This window comes from Perca fluviatilis, chromosome 8 (assembly GCF_010015445.1).
Source record: "Perca fluviatilis chromosome 8, GENO_Pfluv_1.0, whole genome shotgun sequence".
Taxonomy (NCBI): domain Eukaryota; kingdom Metazoa; phylum Chordata; class Actinopteri; order Perciformes; family Percidae; genus Perca; species Perca fluviatilis.
In genome coordinates this window covers 33230120-33253051 of record NC_053119.1, presented here as the reverse complement: position 1 = coordinate 33253051, position 22932 = coordinate 33230120, and the positions used below count along the sequence as shown (strand labels likewise).

Below are 22932 nucleotides of genomic sequence, written 5' to 3'. Positions count from 1 at the left end.
ACGTACTTTGAACTGCGTGACACGAGAGAGTTGGTGGCGATATATGATCTCAACGCTAAATGGGAGAAATTCCTACACATTGGATCTTTAACATTGCAATCCTGTGCCACAAACTGTCAGACAAACAACAGTTTGTGAATCCCAAGAACCCACAAGAATATTACTCCAACTCAAAGCTAATACTATGAACAATTTGTCATGATAATGCACTGTTTATATGTTTAATTGCAGATTATCTATTAGATGCAAACAAAACAGGAAATTCAAAGAAACTGGACTTATGTGAGCAACATATAGTATCTCTTAAATTCATAATTTAAATGGGATTTTATGAAAGGTAAAAAAGGATCAAGGCCTAATTAGACATTTACTGTATCTTACAATGTAGTGGACAGTAGTGTGCTCCGTATAATGTATGGAACACAGGCTGAATGGCCCAGTCCCAGTAATCATTTTAAGTTACTCTACTTATTGGAATACATTACAATGTTTAAAACATCCTGTTCTTAGATGCAGTATGCTTGTATCTAAACAAATTTAAATAAAAGGTTAATACTTGTCATACAGTTCAACAGGAAACCCCCTCAAAATGCTGATTCATGAAAAATAAAAAGAGTCATAAGTGTGCGAGATGCCAACTATGTGTTAGCAAGTTATGACTAAAAGATAATGTAAGTTTACAGATTATCATGGATAAGTAGCTAATTAATAGGGATGGGACAATATGCTTTTGTCCCGATTCCAATCTTTCACGATACATGGGGAAAACCCAACATGTGCTTTTGCCTGCAATCATACATACACACACGCACAGCATGGGCCGATGGATCTGAAAACAATTAAGTGTGCTACTGCCACATCCGCATGTTCCTCGCCCAACCTGCCAACTCTCTGCTCTGTCTGCTGACTGTTAGAGAGGGGAAGGAGAGTCTGACTCTGTCATACTGCATGTACATGAAGTAAAAACACTCACAAGAGCAACATGAATCTGTGGGAAGGATTACAAGGAAGAAGCAGAAAAACAGTGGTGTGGGAATGAAATCAAGAAAAGTGCAAGATAAGTGGACAGCATGTGTGCAATAAAAAAAACCAACTTAAAACTATAAAACACAGCAACTCCTCCTCCCTCTCCTACAAAAGTCAGCTTCACTCTGCTGTCAATTCTGACACTGGCACTGCTTTTATAGATATATAAAGCACTCATAGGATAGGGTGATTATGCAGGTTTGTACAGGCCCAACAGATGTGGCCGATGTACTGTATGTGTTGTTTATACTGTACCGCTGCACTGTTGCGAGATCCTGCTGGAGAAAATCTAATTCAGCTCTTTTTCCTCTGGAGTGACTCGGCATCCAGCTGCTTCGTGTTAAAATAAACTCATTCAAGGTGACTTCAAATCCTGGAGGAAGAACAGACTGCAGTGGCTGGTCTGTCTTATGCGCAGTGACGGAAAGTAACTAAGTACATTTACTCAAATGCACTTAAATACAATTTTGAGGTACTTGGGCTTTTATTTATGTATTGTGTTACATTTACTCAACTATACTTACTTATACTTATTCTACTACATTTAGCTTACAGCTGTATTGCTTTGTAGATTACTAACCCTTGCATACAAAACATATGAGCTTATAAAACACTATGCAATAAACTAATAGCTAATAGTACATAGAGTAGTTAAAAAAGCTGCTCCATCACAAGCTATAACATAGCTGTTTAGATGTTATACTGCTTAGATGTTAAAGAAAAAATAAGTCCCTTTTAGAAGAAGAAATAACACGTTTTATCTTACAAATAAAATGTACAATTCAGAAGCAATAAAACAAAATGCACCCTTACTCAATTCAGTGCACATAGTGGTTTTAAGATGAGTCTTGCTTTAATGCATCATTAATAATAATAATAATAATAATAATAAAACAGGTTTTACTTTCAAAGCAAAATCTCACAGGCAGGACTTTTAATCGACATTCTGGTATTGCTACTTTTACTTAACAAACAAAAAACACTCTTCCGACTGCACCTTGACTAAGAAGATAATGGTTATAAGATAATTGCACTTATATGTTGCACTTACAGTACATGTGGCACTTTGTAGTTTGGCTTACTTGAATGTAATGCACTTCTTTTATGTGATTCTTGCTGTTCCGAGTTTGTACCTTCATGGTTGAATGCACATTGAAAGTCACTTAAAGGCGTCAGGTAAATGAAATGTAATGGATGCATAAAGAGAACTGGATACAGTGTTGGAGGCAGGGCCCCGTTCGTTCCTTTGAAAGTTGCTCAGTGGCGCGAGAAGTTCAACTGCTGCGCATAAATTTGCCTGGATCTTCAGCACTAGGGAACACATATAGCAGGCACACTAGAAACCGGCAAACTTCAGGTTTAGACCTATGGTTACTTGCATAGGGATTAAATAATTGAATCGTGGGGCTCTCTTCTAGACTTTCCAAATGTTACTGTACCAATAGATCAAATAATGATTTCACGGGGGTTGTGATGCTCCAAAAAAATGTATCCACTGATTTACAGACGTCTCTTCCGCCATGCAAGTCTATGTGAAAAAGTATTTTTGGGCCACATGGCATCACTTGACGGACCCCGAAGTTGTAATTCCACGGTTAGGCCACTTTGTCAAATTGGTTTCAAAGCCCAGTGCTCCTCCTCAGGGCTTGACACAGAAACATTAGAATTAATTTGTACCGTACATTAACCGTGTACACCCGAAAAAGTCCAGGACTCAAATATCTGTGCTAAATACTTTGTATACCAGCAAAGTTTGTCTGTGTGCCATTTGGAGCTGGCCAGGTGGAGCACAGTGGATTATGGAAGCTTTTTTTCACTTCAACAAAAGCTGTCGGCTGTGTAATGGCAAAAATTACATTTAAGCATAATTCCTGATATTTTTATGTTTTATTTCTACTTTAATTCTCTCACAAATGCTGAAAGAGTTTCTCATTCCCACATGCAGATTTTGATTCTAACTTTGTGAGACGTCCAGTCTGGAACATAATGTGAGCACGGTTTGTCTGAACAGATAGGGGCTACAAGGTCGCCCTAAAACGCTCTAGTTTTCCCATGCCAGTTAAGATGTAACTGGGGGGTGAAAGTCGTACCGGGAGGAGGAGGCGAAATGGCTCCCAGATGTCTCTTGTATTTCTCTGATTGTCTTCATGTGTATCAGATTGCATGTAAAAATTGTAGCGTCATAATAATCTAAGTGCGTGTGTGCTGTCACTCTGAAGATGCATAAAAGCCTGGTGTTCTGTTCACTCATTTGAGAAACTGACTCCACACTGGGCTGCGGCCTTTTGTGAAATCATGTTGCTCCTATATTTGCAAATATATCTTTTTAAATAAAATACAAAAACCCAACTTGGTTTTAGTCTCAGTCTGTCTTATTTGTTTCAATTTACCAAACTCTGAAATTTCCCCCCCTGCTGCAAAGGAAACTTCCACTACAGCTGCATCTGCAAATAACGCTGAGGAGAAAAGTAAAGTAAAGCGGGACATAAAACCAAAACAATAAAGATGCTAAAATGCTCTGCAGAGCAGACAGGAACTGCAGAGAAAGATTTCTGTTTGGTCCGTCACTACGAAAAACCCCTTAGGCATTATAAAAAATCATTCAATCCGTTGTTAATATTGATTAGAGCAGCTTTAAGGAGCCTTACTATTAGTATATAAGTTATGGACATTGTTGCCTTTCTCCATTTTGGCCAATATAAACCCTGCTACAGTAGAGATACACAGTGTTACAGCCTTGAGTGAAAGCTATTGTGTCACATATATATCAACAGTAGGTGACAGTAGGCATGGCTAAAAGCTGCTCTACTGTAGATCATGTAAGCGACTGCTCTGGCTTACAATGAAACCCTGTCAAACCCTTCAGAGCACTGAGGGAAGGAAAGAGAGCCACAGAGAGAGAGAGAGAGAGAGAGAGAGAGAGAGAGAGAGAGCATTTATAACTTCCTGGGGATTCACTGGAGACACACACACATGCACTCGCTCACAGACACACGCGCACACACACACACACACACCACAGAGGGTTGATTTCAGCATAGAGAAATGTGCTGACCTGCACTAAGCAAGAGCCAAGGGCAACAAAACACTAAATACAAACGCTCCTCTCTGAGCTGGGTACTTTCCCTTCACTGCTCACACATGTTTAAACAGTGTGGCTGCATGCTTCTGTGTGTACTGTGGGTCTACGTCTGTGTGAAAGAGAGGAACTAAATACCCAACATTATGCTTCTTTCTTTTCCATATCTCTTAACCTCACTCCCATTGATAGAATATCAGTTTCTCTTCCACATTTCTCTGAGTCCTGATTCGTGTCTTAATAATCCCTAATCAGCTCTCTGCAATATGATCACAGATGTTACAGAGGGTTAATGAGCCACTCAGTTCCCTGCATCATTTGGAAAACCCCATCTCTCCCTCCCTCTAAGATCTCCACCTTTTATTACAACACATCCAGGCAGAGGGACCACATTTAGCTCTTCCTGTTCTCTTTCATCGTCAATATTTGAATATTTTATGGGTGACTGCTTGTATTTGTTTACAAGAGGAGTACATTTCAAAACATTAATCACAGGGTTTGGATCATCAGCAGAAAGAAGGTTGATGGTTCAAACTCCACATCCAGCTCCACTAGTTCATGGGTCTTTAAAGTTTTTAGGCCAAGGACCCCTAGCTGAAAGACAGACAGAGCAGGGACCCCCTACTATATGTTGTATAAAATTGAGTTGCATACTAAACTGGTCCTACAATGACCTTTTTATGGTGCAAACAATACTAAGCTATTAAAACAATAATTATTGACATATTTATACATCATGTTTTAATGTTAAAGGGGTGAGAGAATGCAAAACTCATTTTACTTTGTTATAGTTGAATAACGACAGTTTGGTGGGTAAATAGGACATACATAGAACCTCTAAATCCCATTGACACCTCTTTCCTCTGCAAATCTCACAATTTGAAACTGCCTCTGAAAACGGGCAAATCTCAACGAACTTTGATGATGAAGTTAACGTCAACTCGGTGGCTCCCCCTTATTTGGCTCTAGTCTTAACCTTTGTCACACCCCAACATTTACATAAGCTACACCACTGATCTGAGATCAGGTAGTCTTCTGAATAGGTCGCAGATCTCAGAAATTCGTCTGCTATTTCATCACTAAATTCACTTCTGAGGTTTTTTTATGCGAGAAATCAACTATGTAGAGGTCAAATATGGGCCGAAAATTGATGGCTAATTTCAAATTTTGTCCGACTGTGTGTCGCAGTTCAGCAGGAGCTGGCCTGCTGTGAGCTAGATGGATCTCCGTCACGGCCGGCAGCGCTCCATACCCGCACAAAGTCACTGTTTCTGGGTTACTGGACTACCAAATGCCGAGGCCTTGACGGAGCTCCAGGGCCTGCAGCCAGCCGCGATCTTTACCCATAGGATTAAAGGGACACTAGCAGCTAACGAAACCCCTCAAATTCCCAAAAATGCATTGAATTGAAGTCGGACACAAGCGTTAGTTTTTTAAGACCTTAGTGTAGCTGTAATATAAGTGGTGTGACAAAATTCAAACTGCAATTAAAGCTGCGAGCACCGATGGACGGGCCCTCGCGCCTCTGCGCACATCGGGGTTACCGGCGGACGCCGCTCCTTGCGACCATGCATTCGCGCGGCACTCAGACGCCGCAAATCGTCAACAATGAAAAGGGAACTCCCCGCCGAGTTCAACGATACCTCACATAAGACTCTACGTCATACGGTTCATTAGCTGTGAAAAGGGGCGTGGCAAAAGCGTAGGGGGCGGGTCAAACCATCACCAATTAAAAAGGAACTGTGCTGAGTTCAATGATACCTCTCATAAGACTCTACCTTAAACGGGTCACCAGTTATGAAAGGGGGCGTGGCTTACACATGGGGGGCGGGCCAAACCATCACCAATGAAGAAGGAAGTCTCTGCTGAGTTCAATGATACCTCACACAAGAATCTACCTTAAACAGTTCAAATGTTATAAAAGGGGGCGTGGCCTGAGTAAGTGGGCGTGGTCATATTATAGGGGGCGGATCAGTATCACATGTAGACCACACATTCTGAGTTTCATGTAAATCGGATGATGTTTGTCATATAAGGCAGATTTCCTGTTGCCAGCGGGGAGCGCTATCACCAAAAGTCAATTTTGGCCCGTAGGTGTCCTCAGGCCTGGACCCTTGTGATTCGTGAGAAATTTTGGGCAGATACGAACACTCATATGTTCATCACTAAACACTCAAAATGGCCGCCACGCCCACACTGTCTGACGAAAAGTTTTTCTTTTAATAACTTTTAATCGCTAAGGTGTTGGGATGGTACCGACCAAGTTTGAAGTCCATCGGATGAAATCTCTAGGAAGAGTTCGTTAAAGTATAGCACCTTGACGTTTAGGCCTACTTCCTGTTGCCACTAGGGGGTGCTATGGCTTTACGTAAATATCGGCCTTTATTTGTCCTCAGGGTTGGACTCTTATGAATCCTGAAAAGTTTCGAGGTAATCGGATAACGTACACTCGAGTTACACCCACTTCCTGTTTCGGCGGCGAAACGCACAAAATGGCCGCCCCGCCACGGCCACGCCAAGCCCCCAGGAAGAGCGCCGTGTCTATATGCCAACATGGGCTTAGCGGATAACGGTGGTACTGCACCCCATGGCCCAGAAAGACTTTTCACATAGACATTACATGGCGAAAGAAACGTTTATATTTCAGCGGATAATTTGTTTCGGGGTATATCAACTTACCAGCTTGAACAATGAAAGGGTCCTTGTTTAAAACATTACGTTTTTTACATTTTTAACATTCACTAGAAGCGAATCCAGAATTATTAAATTTGAAATGATGAACGCGCATAATGGACGCGAGACCCACGGGACTGCGCACGTCCGTTCACATGACTGTTCTCCCGAGCTCACGTAGCTAGCTGTAATAATGGATATAGCTAGCTAACGGTTGTAATTCACCATGTGTTCTATCAATACGTCCATGGTATTATCTTATGAAGTTATGATACATATGATTATGAAGTTATGATACGTGGATGTAACGTAATTAGCGTTTCCCAAACTGGCGGGGCTATCGGCTAGCTAGCTAGTTGCTAACATCAGGGTTAGCTAGCATGGCTGTATTAAGATCATGCCTACATAACGTTACTACAGACATAGTGATTACATGGCCTTGGTTCTCTCTTATGATCCATCCGAGGGCTGTATGCTGTAAAGCTTGTAACGTGGATGAGAGATGAAGCCATGGATGAGCTCTGTTCACGAAACTGCAGGCTAACTGCTAGCGCTAGCTAGTAGCTAGCTAGCTAGCAGCACGACATAATTATTAAATCTCCTTGGTTGTCTAGCTAAATACATCCATCGTTTATTTAGCTAAGCATGTAAACTATCAGGAACAACGGAAACGGTTTAACGTTAGTGAATATTTTAGACAATGAAAACGGCGAGTTCATGAGTTCGCCACTTGTAAGAGCCACGAGAGAGAAGCTCATGAACGAGCATGTTGCTACCGGTTGCTAAGACAACACAAACAAATTGTTGCTAGTGCGCGTGTCCACCGTGACATCATGGGCCAAGAATGCGGAAAAGCCGAGCTCCATGTTTGCATAATGCGCTTTTGAGCACTCTCATTGGAACGTACGTACTGTATCCAGTTCTCTTAATACATCCAAGGGCCACGCCCTATGACGAAAAGTTTTTCTTTTAACAACTTTTCATCTTTAACATCTTAAGATGGCACAGACCGAGTTTGAAGTTGATCAGATGAAATCTCTAGGAGGAGTTCGTTAAAGTACGACATGTGGAAATGGCCAAAATCGCACTAATTTCGAACTTTGAAATCAAAATGGCGGACTTCCTGTTGGGTTTAGGGTATGGCTGTAATTAATTGTTTTGTACATCTTGACATGTTACATATGTGTACCAAGTTTCGTGAGTCTACGTTAAACGCACTGCAGGGGCTCAATTCTTTTATCTTTCTAGGGGGCGCTAGCGAGCCATTTTTGTGCGCCTATTCCCGAAACCCTTAAAATACGTGAATTTTCACCAGACTTGATGCGACTGCCAAATTTGGTGAGTTTTTGAATATGTTAAGCCCCTCAAAAAGGCAATTCATTTGATGGGAAAAGAAAGAAAGAAAGAAAGAAAGAAAGAAAGAAAGAAAGAAAGAAAGAAAGAAAGAAAGAAAGAAAGAAAGAATAATTCCTTCAGTTTCAATAGGGCCTTCGCCGCTGTCGGCACTCGGGCCCTAAATATACTATAGTTATGCCGGCAGCCGGCCAGCTCCGCGGAGCCGTAGTCCCTGTAGTCCAGTAACCCAGAAACTGTGACTTTGCCCTGGGTATGGAGCACAGCGGGCTAGCGCTGTCTAGGGCTGTAGCGATACACTAATCTCACGATACGATACGATACACGATATTCAGCTCACGATACGATATATATCACGATATTCAGCCAACGATAAGATTCGATATATTTCGATACACTTACATAATTTTCTGAAAGATTTAAAGGGGACAGAGTGATTTTGGTGACATCTTGTGAGTGTTCCATTTACTTGGATTTAATTAATTGAACTGAAAACATCAATTACACAATATATGTCTCTGACTGGACAGAGAGTCTACAGCAGGGATCATCAACTACATTGTTTCAGAATTTTTCTAAGCACTCTGGCGGCCGGACTTTCAAATAAAGAAAATAAAATGAATTTATACCTAATACGCCTATTCTTGTTCGAAATTTTCACTTTCTTACTGAATTAATGCTATTTTTTTTTTTACATGTATTAGTGTGAGCAAACTCCGAAAAAACATGGAAACTCCATAATGATAACTGGCTCTTTAACTAGAAAAAGATCTCAGACTAGGAGGCAGTTCACTGAGGAGTGATGGTTAAAGTCTGTGATTATGGAAACATTATTGCAGTATGCAGCATCCTGATTGGTGGAAAATGCTTGCAGAAAGAAAGGCTGTTGTCAGGTAAACATGTCACTGTCAAAGAGGCTGAAGCAAAAAGTTGACGTGGAATAGCCCAGCTTTAATGATGAATGGACTGATAAGCAGGCTATGCACTCGTCATGTATGCCTCATTTGCAATGAAACGATGTTGCAAAATAATACAACCAGCATCATCATCATCACTCGAACATCGCGTCATTCACGTGCATATTAAGTAGCTTCAGATTGTCCGCTCTAGCGGAGAGTTTGGTTTGTTCAGCCAACAGTGAGGTTTACAAGAATTTGTCAAAATTTTCAGATTCCCGGCAACCTAAGATAAACAGTTAGACTAAAAACCGACAGCTTTTGTTTTAGCTTGTTTGTAAAAATTCGCTATTTGCAGAGTAGAGCTGTGTTTGCGTAAAACAGCGTGGTGGACTGAGCAGATTGAAATATTGATTTCTACATGTTTATGCCGGTCTACACAGGTGACTGCATTGATAAGTATTGACTTTCTACTCACGAAGGTTTAATTGTAGCCTATTTACAGAAAAGAGACCAGCGTGAGTTCATTTGCCCTCAGCCTCCCGTTTAATCTCTTTTTCGTTTTAATGCTTTAACGCACACACATCTTGGCTCAGCTGTGTGTGTGGAGCTCGGGCATCGCTGTACAGAATCCCGGCATGTGAATAGAGATGTAAATACATGGGGCTGGCTTTTTGCTCTTGAAATGATAAATAACAGAACACATTTTTTCCTCTTTACATTTTATGAATTCATGATTATTCTGCGGGCCAGACTAAAAGCTTTGGCGACGGGCCAGTTGACGTTGGCTGCTCTACAGCGACACTAGCGGCTGGCTGACCAAATCGCTCAGCCTGCAACGCCAACGGGGGTAAACACGGGGGATTTGAATGGGACTCGGATCGATACTCGCGGCTTAAAAATCAATACTTTCTTGGGGAAAAAAATATCGATTTATATCGCAGAATCGATAAAATTGCTCAGCTTTAGCGCTGTCTCATAAGCTCCTGATGTCCGACACGTCTTACCAAATTTGCAATTAGCCATAAATTTTCGTAAAACGACCCATATTTGAGCTTTATATAGATGATTTCTCGCACAAAAAAGTCTCAGAAGTGAATTTAGTAACGAAACATTGCAGTGTCTGAAATACAAGACCTGCTGTCTCGTCTCCAATGTATGTGTATGTGGTTCGCTCAACCAATCAGCGCGCAGCTCATCTAAATATTCATGAGCATACCATATTTGGAAGAAAAGCTCTCGTTCCCAATAGGGCCAAAACACAGGGATGCATAAGGGCCCATAGAATTGCACCTGGGCCATTTTCAGCCCAACCAATGTTACATACCCTATTAGGAGACCTTAAGGAACAGTGTGAAATAGCCTATCTAATCATTCTATCACCCCTTTAAACATGTATGTGGCACAGGGAATCCTTAAGCTTAACTGTATTTGTGGATGGCTACCTAAGTGGCTACCTTACAGGCCAGTAAATAATAAATAGTTTTGTAAATAATAATAATAATAATAATACAAAAATCACAAATAGGCAGATTTATCTTTGCTAATAATATGTTGGATTCATGTTTATGTATGGACATATTTTAACTTTTGGAAAAAGAAAGAACTGCAATGACAGTGCAGAGACTCACAGAGCACAGTTGCAAAAGACCCGGAAATGCTGACCAATCAGAGCAGACTGGGCTTTTTCAGGAGTGGAAAGAAAAAAATTATATTTAGACAGACAGGATGAGAAAAATAAACTGTTTTTTTACATTAAAGCATGTAAACATGTTCTAGTAGAAGCCTCAAATACATGTATGAACATGAAAATGAGCATCATATGGGACCTTTAAGATTAGTCATTAGACTGGTCATAAAAGCTGAAAAGTCAAGGGATTCACTCTAAATAGGGGAATTGTGATCTTCAAAGTTATGAAAACTGACAATGTTACTGTTTTGTTTGTATTCCCACATGTTCTTTGACACCTTTCATACACACTGGGATAAACTGAAGTGAACTGTTTCACTTTGTCTCAGTTACACATTTAGCATGGGAGAAGTTATCGTCAAAAGTATATCCTTATTTTCCTGATAATAAAGTAATAATATGTCTATCACATACCATATGTTTACCTTGGATTTGTTGTTTGTTTCTCTAATTCGTATGATGGAACAGCTGTTCAATCTGGAGCCAGTTCATTAAAGCTTTTATGATCGCAACTCAAAACAACTGTATGTGTTAGCTCTATACTGGCAAAACTCTAGCAAACAAAAAGTGACTCTTTTTTGTAACAGAGAAGAATAACTTAGTAGTTGACCGGATGGTGCTTTCACATATTTAGCCCCAATTTAAGGACATTAGGGTTGTGCGAAAAAAAATCGTTTTGTGTATGTATCGTGATTTCTTTTGTATGACGATTTTTTTTATCGGTAACACTTTACAATAAGGTACACAAAAAAATAGGTAGTTAATGATTAGTTACTGTTTTTGAAAGGGTAGTTACCCTTTTTCAGAAGGGTAACGAATGGTTAGTTACCCTTTTTCAGAAGGGTAGTTACCCTTTTTCAGAAGGGTAGTTACCCTTTTTCAGAAGGGTAACGAATGGTTAGTTACCCTTTTTGAAAAGGGTAGTTACCCTTTTTCAGAAGGGTAATGAATGGTTAGTTACCCTTTTTGAAAAGGATAGTTACCCTTTTTCAGAAGGGTAGTTACCCTTTTTCAAAACAGTAGTTACCCTTTGAAATTCTGAAACAATGTAATTGATGATCCCTGCTGTAGAAGATCACAATTCCCCTATTTAGAGTGAATCCCTTGACTTTTCAGCTTTTATGACCAGTCTAATGACTAATCTTAAAGGGTCCATATGATGCTCATTTTCATGTTCATACATGTATTTGAGGCTTCTACTAGAACATGTTTACATGCTTTAATGTTAAAAAAAACAGTTTATTTTTCTCATCCTGTCTGTCTAAATATAATTTTTTTCTTTCCACTCCTGAAAAAGCCCAGTCTGCTCTGATTGGTCAGCATTTCCAGGTCTTTTGTAACTGTGCTCTGTGAGTCTCTGCACTGTCATTGCAGTTCTTTCTTTTTCCAAAAGTTAAAATATGTCCATACATAAACATGAATCCAACATATTATTAGCAAAGATAAATCTGCCTATTTGTGATTTTTGTATTATTATTATTATTATTTACAAAACTATTTATTATTTACTGGCCTGTAAGGTAGCCACTTAGGTCCAGTGCAGGTGCTGGTAAACTCTGCTTTCTTAAATCCAAGGTCCCCGCATCAGTCTACCAGAATGTTTTAGAGCACTTCATGATTCCTTCTGCTGAGGATCTGTATGGAGATGCAGATTTCATCTTCCAGCAGGACCTGGCCCCAGAAGCACCAAAACCTGGTTTGATGCCCATGCCATCACAGTGCTTGACTGGCCAGCCAACTCGCCGGACCTAAACCCCATTGAGAATCTATGGGGTATTATCAAGAGGAAAATGAGGGGCACCAGACCCAAAAACAAAAAGAGCTGACAGCAAGCATCAAGGAAATCTGGGCTTCCATAACTCCCAGGCAATGCCACAGGCTGATTGCCTCAATGCCACGGCGCATTGAGGCAGTGATTAAGGCAAAGGGATTCCCTACCAAGTATTGAAGATTGACGTATCGTTTTGAAAGTACCATATTTTGATTGATTTGATGTGATCCTAATTTCTTTTTTTTCTGCAAAAACTGAGAAGTAAATGGTGATTTCTTCACAGTATTCTAATCCTGTTTTCGTGGGTTTTATGAGCTGGAAGCCCAAATTATGTACAAATAAACAACTAAATACTTGAAATCATTTAGGTTGTGGGCCCTGAATCTATAATCTATGGAAGTTTAACGTTTTGAATGGAATTATGGAAATAAATAAACTTTTCCATGATATTCTAATTTTTTGGAAAGGGTCTGTATATTATGTAATTGATGTTTTCAGTTCAATTAATTAAATCCAAGTAAATGGAACACTCACAAGATGTCACCAAAATCACTCTGTCCCCTTTAAATCTTTCAGAAAATGATGTAAGTGTATCGAAATATATCGAATCTTATCGTTGGCTGAATATCGTGATATATATCGTATCGTGAGCTGAATATCGTGTATCATATCGTGAGATTAGTGTATCGTTACAGCCCTATACAGCGCTAGCCCGCTGTGCTCCATACCCAGGGCAAAGTCACAGTTTCTGGGTTACTGGACTACAGGGACTACGGCTCCGCGGAGCTGGCCGGCTGCCGGCATAACTATAGTATATTTAGGGCCCAAGTGCCGACAGCGGCGAAGGCCCTATTGAAACTGAAGGAATTATTCTTTCTTTCTTTCTTTCTTTCTTTCTTTCTTTCTTTCTTTCTTTCTTTCTTTCTTTCTTTCTTTCTTTTTTCTTTCTTTCTTTTTCCCGGTAACTACCCTTTTCAAAAAGGGTAACTACCCTTCTGAAAAAGGGTAACTAACTATTCGTTACCCTTCTGAAAAAGGGTAACTACCCTTTTCAAAAAGGGTAACTACCCTTCTGAAAAAGGGTAACTAACCATTCGTTACCCTTCTGAAAAAGGGTAACTACCATTTTGAAAAAGGGTAACTACCCTTCTGAAAAAGGGTAACTAACCATTCGTTACCCTTCTGAAAAAGGGTAACTACCGTTTTGAAAAAGGGTAACTACCCTTTTCAAAAAGGGTAACTACCCTTCTGAAAAAGGGTAACTAACCATTCGTTACCCTTCTGAAAAAGGGTAACTACCGTTTTGAAAAAGGGTAACTACCCTTCTGAAAAAGGGTAACTAACCATTCGTTACCCTTCTGAAAAAGGGTAACTACCGTTTTGAAAAAAGGTAACTACCCTTTTGAAAAGGGTAAAACACCTTCCCCAAAGGGTAACTACCCTTTTGAAAAGGGTAACTACCCTTTTCAAAAAGGGTAACTAACCATTCGTTACCCTTCTGAAAAAGGGTAACTACCCTTTTCAAAAAGGTTAACTAACCATTCGTTACCCTTCTGAAAAAGGGTAACTACCGTTTTGAAAAAGGGTAACTACCCTTCTGAAAAAGGGTAACTACCCTTTTCAAAAAGGGTAACTAACCATTCGTTACCCTTCTGAAAAAGGGTAACTACCCTTTTCAAAAAGGGTAACTACCCTTCTGAAAAAGGGTAACTAACCATTCGTTACCCTTCTGAAAAAGGGTAACTACCCTTCTGAAAAAGGGTAACTACCCTTTTCAAAAAGGGTAACTACCCTTTTCAAAATGGGTAAATACCCTTCTGAAAAAGGGTAACTACCTTTTTCAAAAAGGGTAACTACCCTTCTCAAAAAGGGTAACTAACCATTCGTTACCCTTCTGAAAAAGGGTAACTACCCTTTCAAAAACAGTAACTAATCATTAACTACCTATTTTTTTGTGTACCTTATTGTAAAGTGTTACCGTTTATAGGGTACCTCCGCCGACGGAAATCATATCTGTTTTCTAACAGACCAAAAGCAGAAAATGCAGAAAATACATGTTATGTACTTCTTTACAAATGAAATAAATGTCAGACTGACTGACTGACATGTAATGTGCATTCCTTTCAGAAAGCACTTAGTTTTTACAAATGTCTCATGATTTATTGTCTCTAGAAGTATATTATTCAACTTTTGTTTTTGTTAAAGAAGTAAAAGAAAATCGCAATACTCAATACTGTCGAATATGACTTGACAAATGAAAATATGCTTCTTCAGGAAGTCATATTGCTGTCTGGATGGTGCATAGTAACATGAAGTGAACACACAGCATCACAAATCTACAGCCAGAGGCTGTACAAATATAAACAATAAAAAATGTTGATGAAGCCATTTATATGACTGCATCAATCTAACGCTATTTCAGTCATAATACTGCTGTATCTCATAAATCACCATATCATCATAAATGACCACATCGTAAAATGTGACACAACCACATTTGCACATCATGCATTACAAGAAGAAAACATGAATCGCCATTTTTGCTAAAAAAACTAAAAAAAAATGGAGGAAAAGGCACACAGGACTGATCAGCTGCTGTAAACCACAATTGACTGCATAAACAACAGAATACTGGGTAATAGCTGACAAATCCAAGTTACTCATACATTTTTTCTGCAAAAGTTGATTTTCTTTTATCTTTCAAAAGCCTGTGCTGATGCTAGTTAGAAGTCTTCTTGCCTATAGCTGGCACACGTTAAATGTTTCACATGAATGCTTTCTATCTACATTTTGTTCATTTATTATTATATTAAATGAATGAGTAACGCAGTATTAATTCCAATATAAAACATTTCATGGATGTAACACATCCGATTTATGAAACATGGCAGTTCACTCACTCCAATGAAAGCTACACTTTCATACAGCATATACCTCACTTTTGCATGCACTCCCTACCGGAATAGAATTCAACTGAAGACATAAGCTGCCTTTCAGCCAGTTAGCCCAAGCAACAAAATATGAAAAACGCAGGATAAAGGGCTTTTCACATGGGGAGCGACACTTCGCCTGCGTAGTCGCGTGGATCTGCGTGGGTCTACTACACTCCTCATGTAAAGGACAACGCTCCACGATTAAAGCCAGGCAATCAATGTGTGGTAACCATGAGGATTCTGTGCACTACTGTATCCCTGCCGGTACAACTGAATGAGATTAACTGACTGTGGTATCATATAACCCTAATCACAGGTCGGTTTATAACTAATAGTGGCAATCCTAGTCTTTCCTAACCACGGACTGTTATTGTTGATAGCCAAAGTTAGCTAAATTAGCATAGTCTAATTTACGGACGTTACCCAATAAATCCAGTCCTGTGCCGATGCTCTGAAGACCAAAAGTCCCCCAGTCTACGTCCTGATAACTGTTTCGAAAACAGTTTTATATTTTAGGAAACAAACAAGCAAGAATCAGTCTCTCGTTCATTGATGTGCGCTGCGCGTCGCTCGCATAGGGTAAAGTTCAACACAGTCCAACCCTTGCGGCGGGCGTGTGCATGTGACTAGCACGAATGCAACAGTTTCACGGGATTGTGCCCGCTTGTCGCGTCGCCTGTCAAACTGCCCACACTCCCCTACCAGCCCGCTCGCTTCTCATTGGAAATTAATTACGAGGTGCGATAATCGCTCCCCATGTGATAAGCTCTTAAAACTACCAGAACCACCGACGACCTATCAATCGTTACATATTTAGTTTTATTTATTTACTGAAGAATTGAAACTTGCTCTATTGTTAAATGTACATGACTGGCTGTGTTGCTCCCTACCTTGTGCCAGCAGGTGCAGTGTGTGTGGCAGGGTTGGCAGGCAGACAGAGGCAGGTAGGCAGCGCTGGCATCAGGTGGGGAGCAGGCTGCGGGGGGCAGCGAGGCCAGAGGCAGCGACACGCTCTGATGGTGATAGTGGTGATGTGGCTGAGCATAACATGCGGCAGATCGACCCCCGCCAGGGCCCGCGGCTTGGGCCTCTCCTCCTCCTCCCCTTCTCACCTGCAACCAAGGGCGTAGGTTTTGTTTCAACATTTGGGAGGGGGGACACATTATAACCGGGGTGTCCTCCCCGTCAAATGTTGAGTGTCAAACACTTCCATTTCCTGCATTCTGGTGAATTTTTATGCAACAGTTTGTGCCTTTTCTGCACCAATGTATGGTGCAATGTCTTTACTTACGTTAAGGGAATTATTATTATAATTTATTAGGAGTCCAAGCCCGAGAGCACTGGGATCCGAATACCAGCGAAATCACAATCTTTGATGTTTCACGCTATTGTGTTCTTTAATCCCCCAGTGTAGTATAAGTACTGTAGGGGCGGGGGAAAAATTGATATCGCATAGTATCGCGCTATTTCCCACGGCAATACTGTATCGATACACAGAAGCCAAGTATTAAGCTATTATTGTATATGTGTTGGTCAGTTTGTCTGCTTGACAATCCCAGTTTGCAGCATTAAAAATTGAAGTGAGATGAACAAACAGAGAAATTTTTTTTTGTTAGACAAAACAGATGTTGAAGTTTTCTTTTGGGGACATCATTTGAAACTGGGAAAAATTCGAAGTTGGAAAAAAGGTAATAAATTGCAATATATCGCAGAATATTGTATCGTGAAATAAGTATCGTGATGATATCGGATTAGGGTGGCACCTAAATCATGGTTGCAGCTGTAGCCGTGGTCCTGCTTGGCGCCCTGCTATGCCCTGCTACACCCTGCTACGCCCTGCAGTTCCCTGCACTGCCCTACAGTGCCCTGCTATGCCCTGCTACGTCCTGCTATGCCCTGCTATGCCCTGCAGTGCCCTGCTACGCCCTGCAGTGCACTGCTACGCCATGAACTACAAATATTATTTCTAGTCATCAGGAAGAGCATCTCTGTAAAGCATTTTGGTTAGCATTTGTCGGTTTTAAATGTGCTTAATAAAACAATTTAATTGACTTAATAATTATGTTCCCTTCATTTCCATAATTCCCAATATCATCACAATAACTCTTATACAGACATTGGCTTTACTTTCTCATTGAGTCCAACAGAACACACTGCTACGTTCATGTGTAAAAAATAATAAATATTTTCTTCTTCTTCTGATTCTATTAAAATCCAAACTGTTACAAAAATTACAAAAATGTAAAAGTTTTGAGTTGGTGGTACTGAACATAAAGTATTGTTATCACACCAAATAAGGAAATATTCACGTATTGTATGTTGCATGGGTTGTGCATGAACAAAGTTATATATATATATATGTTATATGTTATATGTGTGTTATATTGCAATATGACGATATCCAAAATTTAAGACAATATCTACTCTCATATGTCAATATCGATACAATATCGATACATTGCCTAGCCATATGTATTTCTGTCACAAACACAGAAATGTACAATATGTTACCCTGCATGGTAACTTATTTGGGATCAATTAGACCCCAGAGAGACATATATCCAACAAAGCTTGATGTCATTCAAAACAAATGCATGTGTGAGAGCCTTGGAATTATACAGATGTCAAAAATGCAAATACTTCTTTAAGCTAAGTCAACTGCAAACGAAAAATATATTTTTAAACTTACCTGAGCTGTGGTTGACATCATAAACTCCTGCTGGCTGTCAGCTTTCACCTACAAGCATGTCATTTACTTTGTTCACCACTGAATAACACGGCTGAGGTCTGTTGTGTTAACAGGCAGCCTGTCATTGACTACGTGTCACCTGTAATTTGGGTGTATAGGTAACATGTCAGTGGGCTGTACTTATATGTAACATATTTCCTCTGCCAGGTCTCAGTAAAGCCTGCAATTAGTTTGTGTTTCACCTGCTACAATGACTTTTCCTTTCCTCTGAGCCCGTGAAAACCTTATATGTGGCCAGGGCCCTGATGGATGAGCCGACGTGGTGATAACTCATAGCATCCAGCACTGGTTAACAATGCCCAGTGCTCTGAATTTAGGGGAGAGATGAGGATTCATAGCAGAGTAACACTCTGCTCCTGCAGCATGTTCACTATGCTGTCATCCCACCTGCTTTATGAGTTTTCATGTCACTTTTTGTTCAGGTAGTCTATATTCATGGCGTTCCGCTTCCAGGAATGCTCTCGTTCTGCGGATGTCACTCTTTACGGATGTCTGTTTTCGGATGTCCCGTTACCTTCTGCTTTCTTTGTTTTGTAATTTTAAACTCTGGTAGATTTATGAGCAGAGATGGCAAAAGTACTCACTTCCCGTACTCAAGTAGAAGTACAGATACTTGTGTTAAGAAATACTCTGATAAAAGTAGAAGCACTGATTTAACTTCTTTACTCAAGTAAAAGTAACAAAGTACAGGCTTGGAAATTTATTTGAAGTATAAAAGTAAATTTGCCATGCGAATGACAACCATTTTTTATGCAAAGTATTTGTACTTCGTTACTTCCCATCTCTGTTTATGAGGACTATGGTTAACTGCTCCTCAGATCTCTGCAGGGTAAATCCAGACAGCTAGCTAGACTATCTGTCCAATCTGAGTTTTCTGTTGCACGACTAAAACAACTTTTGAATGTACACGTTCCACCAAAACAAGTACCTTCCCGTCCGGCGCCTAGTGCCGCCCATGACGATTGTGATTGGTTTAAAGAAATGCCAATTAACCAGAGCACATTTCACACGAGTGAATACAGGACCATTTTTTGGAGCTGCGACATGACCCACATGAATATACATCAAAAGTCACTTTCACCATTTTAGACGTTTATCACCTTATACAGTCCGTGTCCATATACTTATAGTATATGTATGGGTTGAAATACAATTGACATCTAATTGTTGAGAAAGTGGCATTTATTCCCAAGAAATAAACCCCTAATGTACAGTATATGTAAGGTTGGGCATCGAGAACCGATTCCTACTTGAAATCGTTTCAAAAATTACGATTCGATCGGAATCGTTTCTTTATTGGAATCGTTTGGAGGATTTGGTTTCAAATCAGATCATGGGTTCCAAATTTAACATGCGCAAGTTTTGGTTTCCGTAGAGACCAGGCGCTTGTTGTGTTGCAGCCATGGAGCACAGTAAGCGGTGCTCGAGTGTGGCTTTATTTTACATTGAAAAAGCCCCGTCATACTGCAACCCACCTTTTGAATCAAAATAAAATGTTCCTCTAATTTGTGAAATAAGCATGTGACCCATTTCAACTCCACCACTCAAAGAATCGGAATCGAGAATCGATAAGAACCGGAATTGAAAGGAAGAATCGGAATTGGAATCAGAATCGTTAAAATCTAAACGATGCCCAACCCTAAGTATATGGCTTACCAAGACATGTTTCTTGAAATATCCATCTACATAATTTGGCAAGGGATTCAATTATGCTCTATACTTCACTCTACTAGTAAAATAAAATTATTTCATTGAAGAATGTTATTTAGTAGTAGTCGAATTATTTCACACACAAGCACATTTTTGACTTGAAAATGCCTGAATATTAGGGGTGTTCGTCTCATACTGGTTGCGGGCCCGTGAATTGAATCAAATCGGCACACTTTGTGATATCTGCAAATATTGTATTGTTGTCCAAAGAATCAGTATAATATCTAATACAACGTGTGATTTACCCCCTTACTGAATATGGGTCAAATTATTTCAAATTATTTCTTGCAGTCTGACAGCTGGCTGGGCCCCTCCTACTTACTGCTGATAACCCTGTGAACTTTCTAGTGGCTCTCCACTTTAAGCATCCCTCTCACCTGCAGGATGTCGTGGATCTGGCTCAGCTGCTGCCTCAGCGCCTGCTTCTGGTGGAAGCTAAAGGCCGGGTGGTGAGAGGCCATGGTGAATAGTAAAAGAAACTGCTCCTCGGTCCTCCCGTCGTTCAGCGCCAAGCCGTAGTTGTTGATCACCGTGTCTATGTGAGTCAGGGTCCGGTACAGGACCACCGCCGCCTCCCTGTTGTCCGAGCCGAGCAGGGCGAGGGACACCAGCAGCTTGCTGCGCACCACCTCGTCCGTGATGTTGGTGAGGCCAGATAGGTCGGCGGGGTTGTTGGCTTTGATCTCCGCATCCCGGAGGGAGTGATAGTCCTTGCGGGCCAAGTCCTCCAGGCAGGAGCCGAGGAAGCGGAGCTCGATGGGGACGCAGAGGTCCAGAAGGCCGCACAGGAACTCGATTCTCTGGGCTGACGTGAGGGAGGAGAACCAGCGGTATACCCCCTCCCTCTGGACACAACTCCGGCTCTCCACCATCCTCCCACATTCACTCAAACTGTACTTGTTTAGACAATAACGGGAATTAAAATGTCAGACTTTCAACGGAGAGTGAACTTCACAACAAAAGGGAGCGCGTGTGTGTGTGTACGTGCGTAATTGCGCAGGCGCGCGTGAGCAGCGCTACTCTCGAGTGGCCGTAAAGTCACAGCTAATTTCTCAACTTTCTGACTCTGTCTCCCTCTCAATGTTTTTACCCACACTATGCGACCACAGCAGTGAAATTAAAGAAGCATAAAGTTTATTCCTGTGTTGGCGAACCAGCGGCCAAAGAACAGCAGGCTTTATCGATAATATAATCTCACCAAGTCGCCTCACATGAAGCCAAAGCGGTCTTGTTTGTGTTTTAGCACGGCAGCCAGGAGTCCCTCCGCCGTGTCCCTCCACGCCGGTCGGACCGCTGCCCCCTGACGGTAAGCTACACTTCTTGCAGGATGGCAGAGTGGATCAAAACACACCGCCCCATTCAAGGAGACGCTCTATCATTTCTGATCTGAGCCGCCCCGCTCTCCTGTCCTGCACGGCACAACAATCCCTTCCTGTAGATGCTCCTCTGTCCTCATGGTGTTCCACAACTTGTGCGAAGCCCAGCGACTAAAGTCCCAACCGATAGCAAAACTATGCTAGGTTAAAGATTAAAAACAAAACTAGTGTGGCCCGAAGCTGCTGCTGCTACTGCCACTGGAAATAACACTATATAGCATTTCCGAGACCTTACCTCATCAAACGCCACTTTGGAGAAAAAAAAACTCACAAATGATAGGCTACTAAAAGTTTTATCCACGCAGTAAAATCCATGAATGAGTTGAGTGCAACATGTTGTTCTAGTCTCCCTGCATTCTGCCATGAGTCTTGAAATCGAGGAAAAAAAACAGCTGTTTATAACATTAACCCAACTCTGGCAGCAAGACCAGCCCACCGTACAGAAATGTTTTCTTTGATTGGCTGCGAGTCCCGTCTGCATGCACGTGGCCTCTCTCGTGATTGGCTCAGAGGGATATCCGCTGCCCTGCTATTTCACATCTTTTTCTCATGCGCTCATACATATCTCAGCTTTATTACTGAAGCTTTAAAGTGCCAGATACATGTTAAACTGATGCTATATAATCTATTTACTATGATAGTCTCAATAATAAGAAAGCTATGGTTTCACTACGAATTTAGTTAATATTTTTAGCTTATTATTAGCCTATTTTTAGAGATTTAGAGGGAAGCTATAGGCATTTTGATATGACAGCAAAGCTAACAAAACAAAGGAAATCTTATTAGAAAGTACCACAACGTTTAAGATTGTTACAAATACAAACACATAAAGACACAATATTTAAGGAGTGAAGTGTTATTATCAGTTTATAGCGCGTAAATAAGAAAAGTCGATCATAAAGTCACAGTGATGAGTATCAAAGGGTAATATTTGCCTATAGAAATAGCCTATAGTTTTGGCAAGGGATAAAATGGATGTGGTGGTATAATTTCTCATCAGTCCGGCTGGTGAGTCACTAAAGCCACTGTATAGATCAACATATTTTATGTTTTACATAGCAGCAGCAATGATCCGTATTATATTTACAGTTCAATAGTTTCTTCATAGTCCAATACTCGATGTGAAGAGAGCGAAGCGAGGCCCCCTGTTGCTGTTATTATGTAATTCTTATCTAGGACCAGAAGATGGCGTCAGATGTCCATGTTGAAACCTGATGCAGCAGCACACTTTCTGATCCATGTGGTGTCGCATCCATCATGACACCTGGCAATGCCTAGTCACAGATGATGAAAACATTACACCAAAAAGAATTTTAAAATGTTGATTAAACACGAATGTAGGCCTATTGCCTATTGTTTCCCCTCATCTGCCCTTCTGTGTAGTTCTTCTCTTGTTTCTCCTCTTCTCCATCAACACAGCCTCCCTCTATCCTCACTTCTCTCTTTGAGAACATTGGTCTCTAGAGGTAAACCCCGCCCCCGAACACAGGCCCTGCCCCTCTGCTGACGAAGGAAAATTAACGTTGCTATAGTAACCATACCCCTCCCTCTCTGCATCAGGTATGCTGCCTGACACACAACCACGCACACACAAAAACTTTAAAAACACAACACAGCAACACAAGCAAAGAGAAAGACAAAAAACACAAGAGCCAAGAGTCATTTTTCTTTCAAAC

At 40.8% G+C, this 22932-nt stretch overlaps 1 protein-coding gene across 5 annotated transcripts in view; it reads right to left on the bottom strand.

The window, feature by feature from the left end:
• Positions 1 to 21674, bottom strand: part of zcchc14 (zinc finger, CCHC domain containing 14) — a 64228-nt gene extending 42554 nt beyond the window's left edge. For 4 of the 5 annotated variants that reach the window (XM_039807970.1, XM_039807974.1, XM_039807972.1 and 1 more), the window contains exons 1-2: positions 20258 to 21674; positions 16312 to 16533 (exon numbers count right to left, since the gene is read on the bottom strand). In XM_039807970.1, coding sequence (XP_039663904.1) covers positions 16312 to 16533; positions 20258 to 20752 — 717 coding nt within the window. In that variant the 5' untranslated portion in view covers positions 20753 to 21674. The remainder of the gene's footprint in view (positions 1 to 16311; positions 16534 to 20257) is intronic. The other variant, XM_039807975.1, reaches the window with a different exon arrangement.
• Positions 21675 to 22932: the final 1258 nt, after the last annotated feature.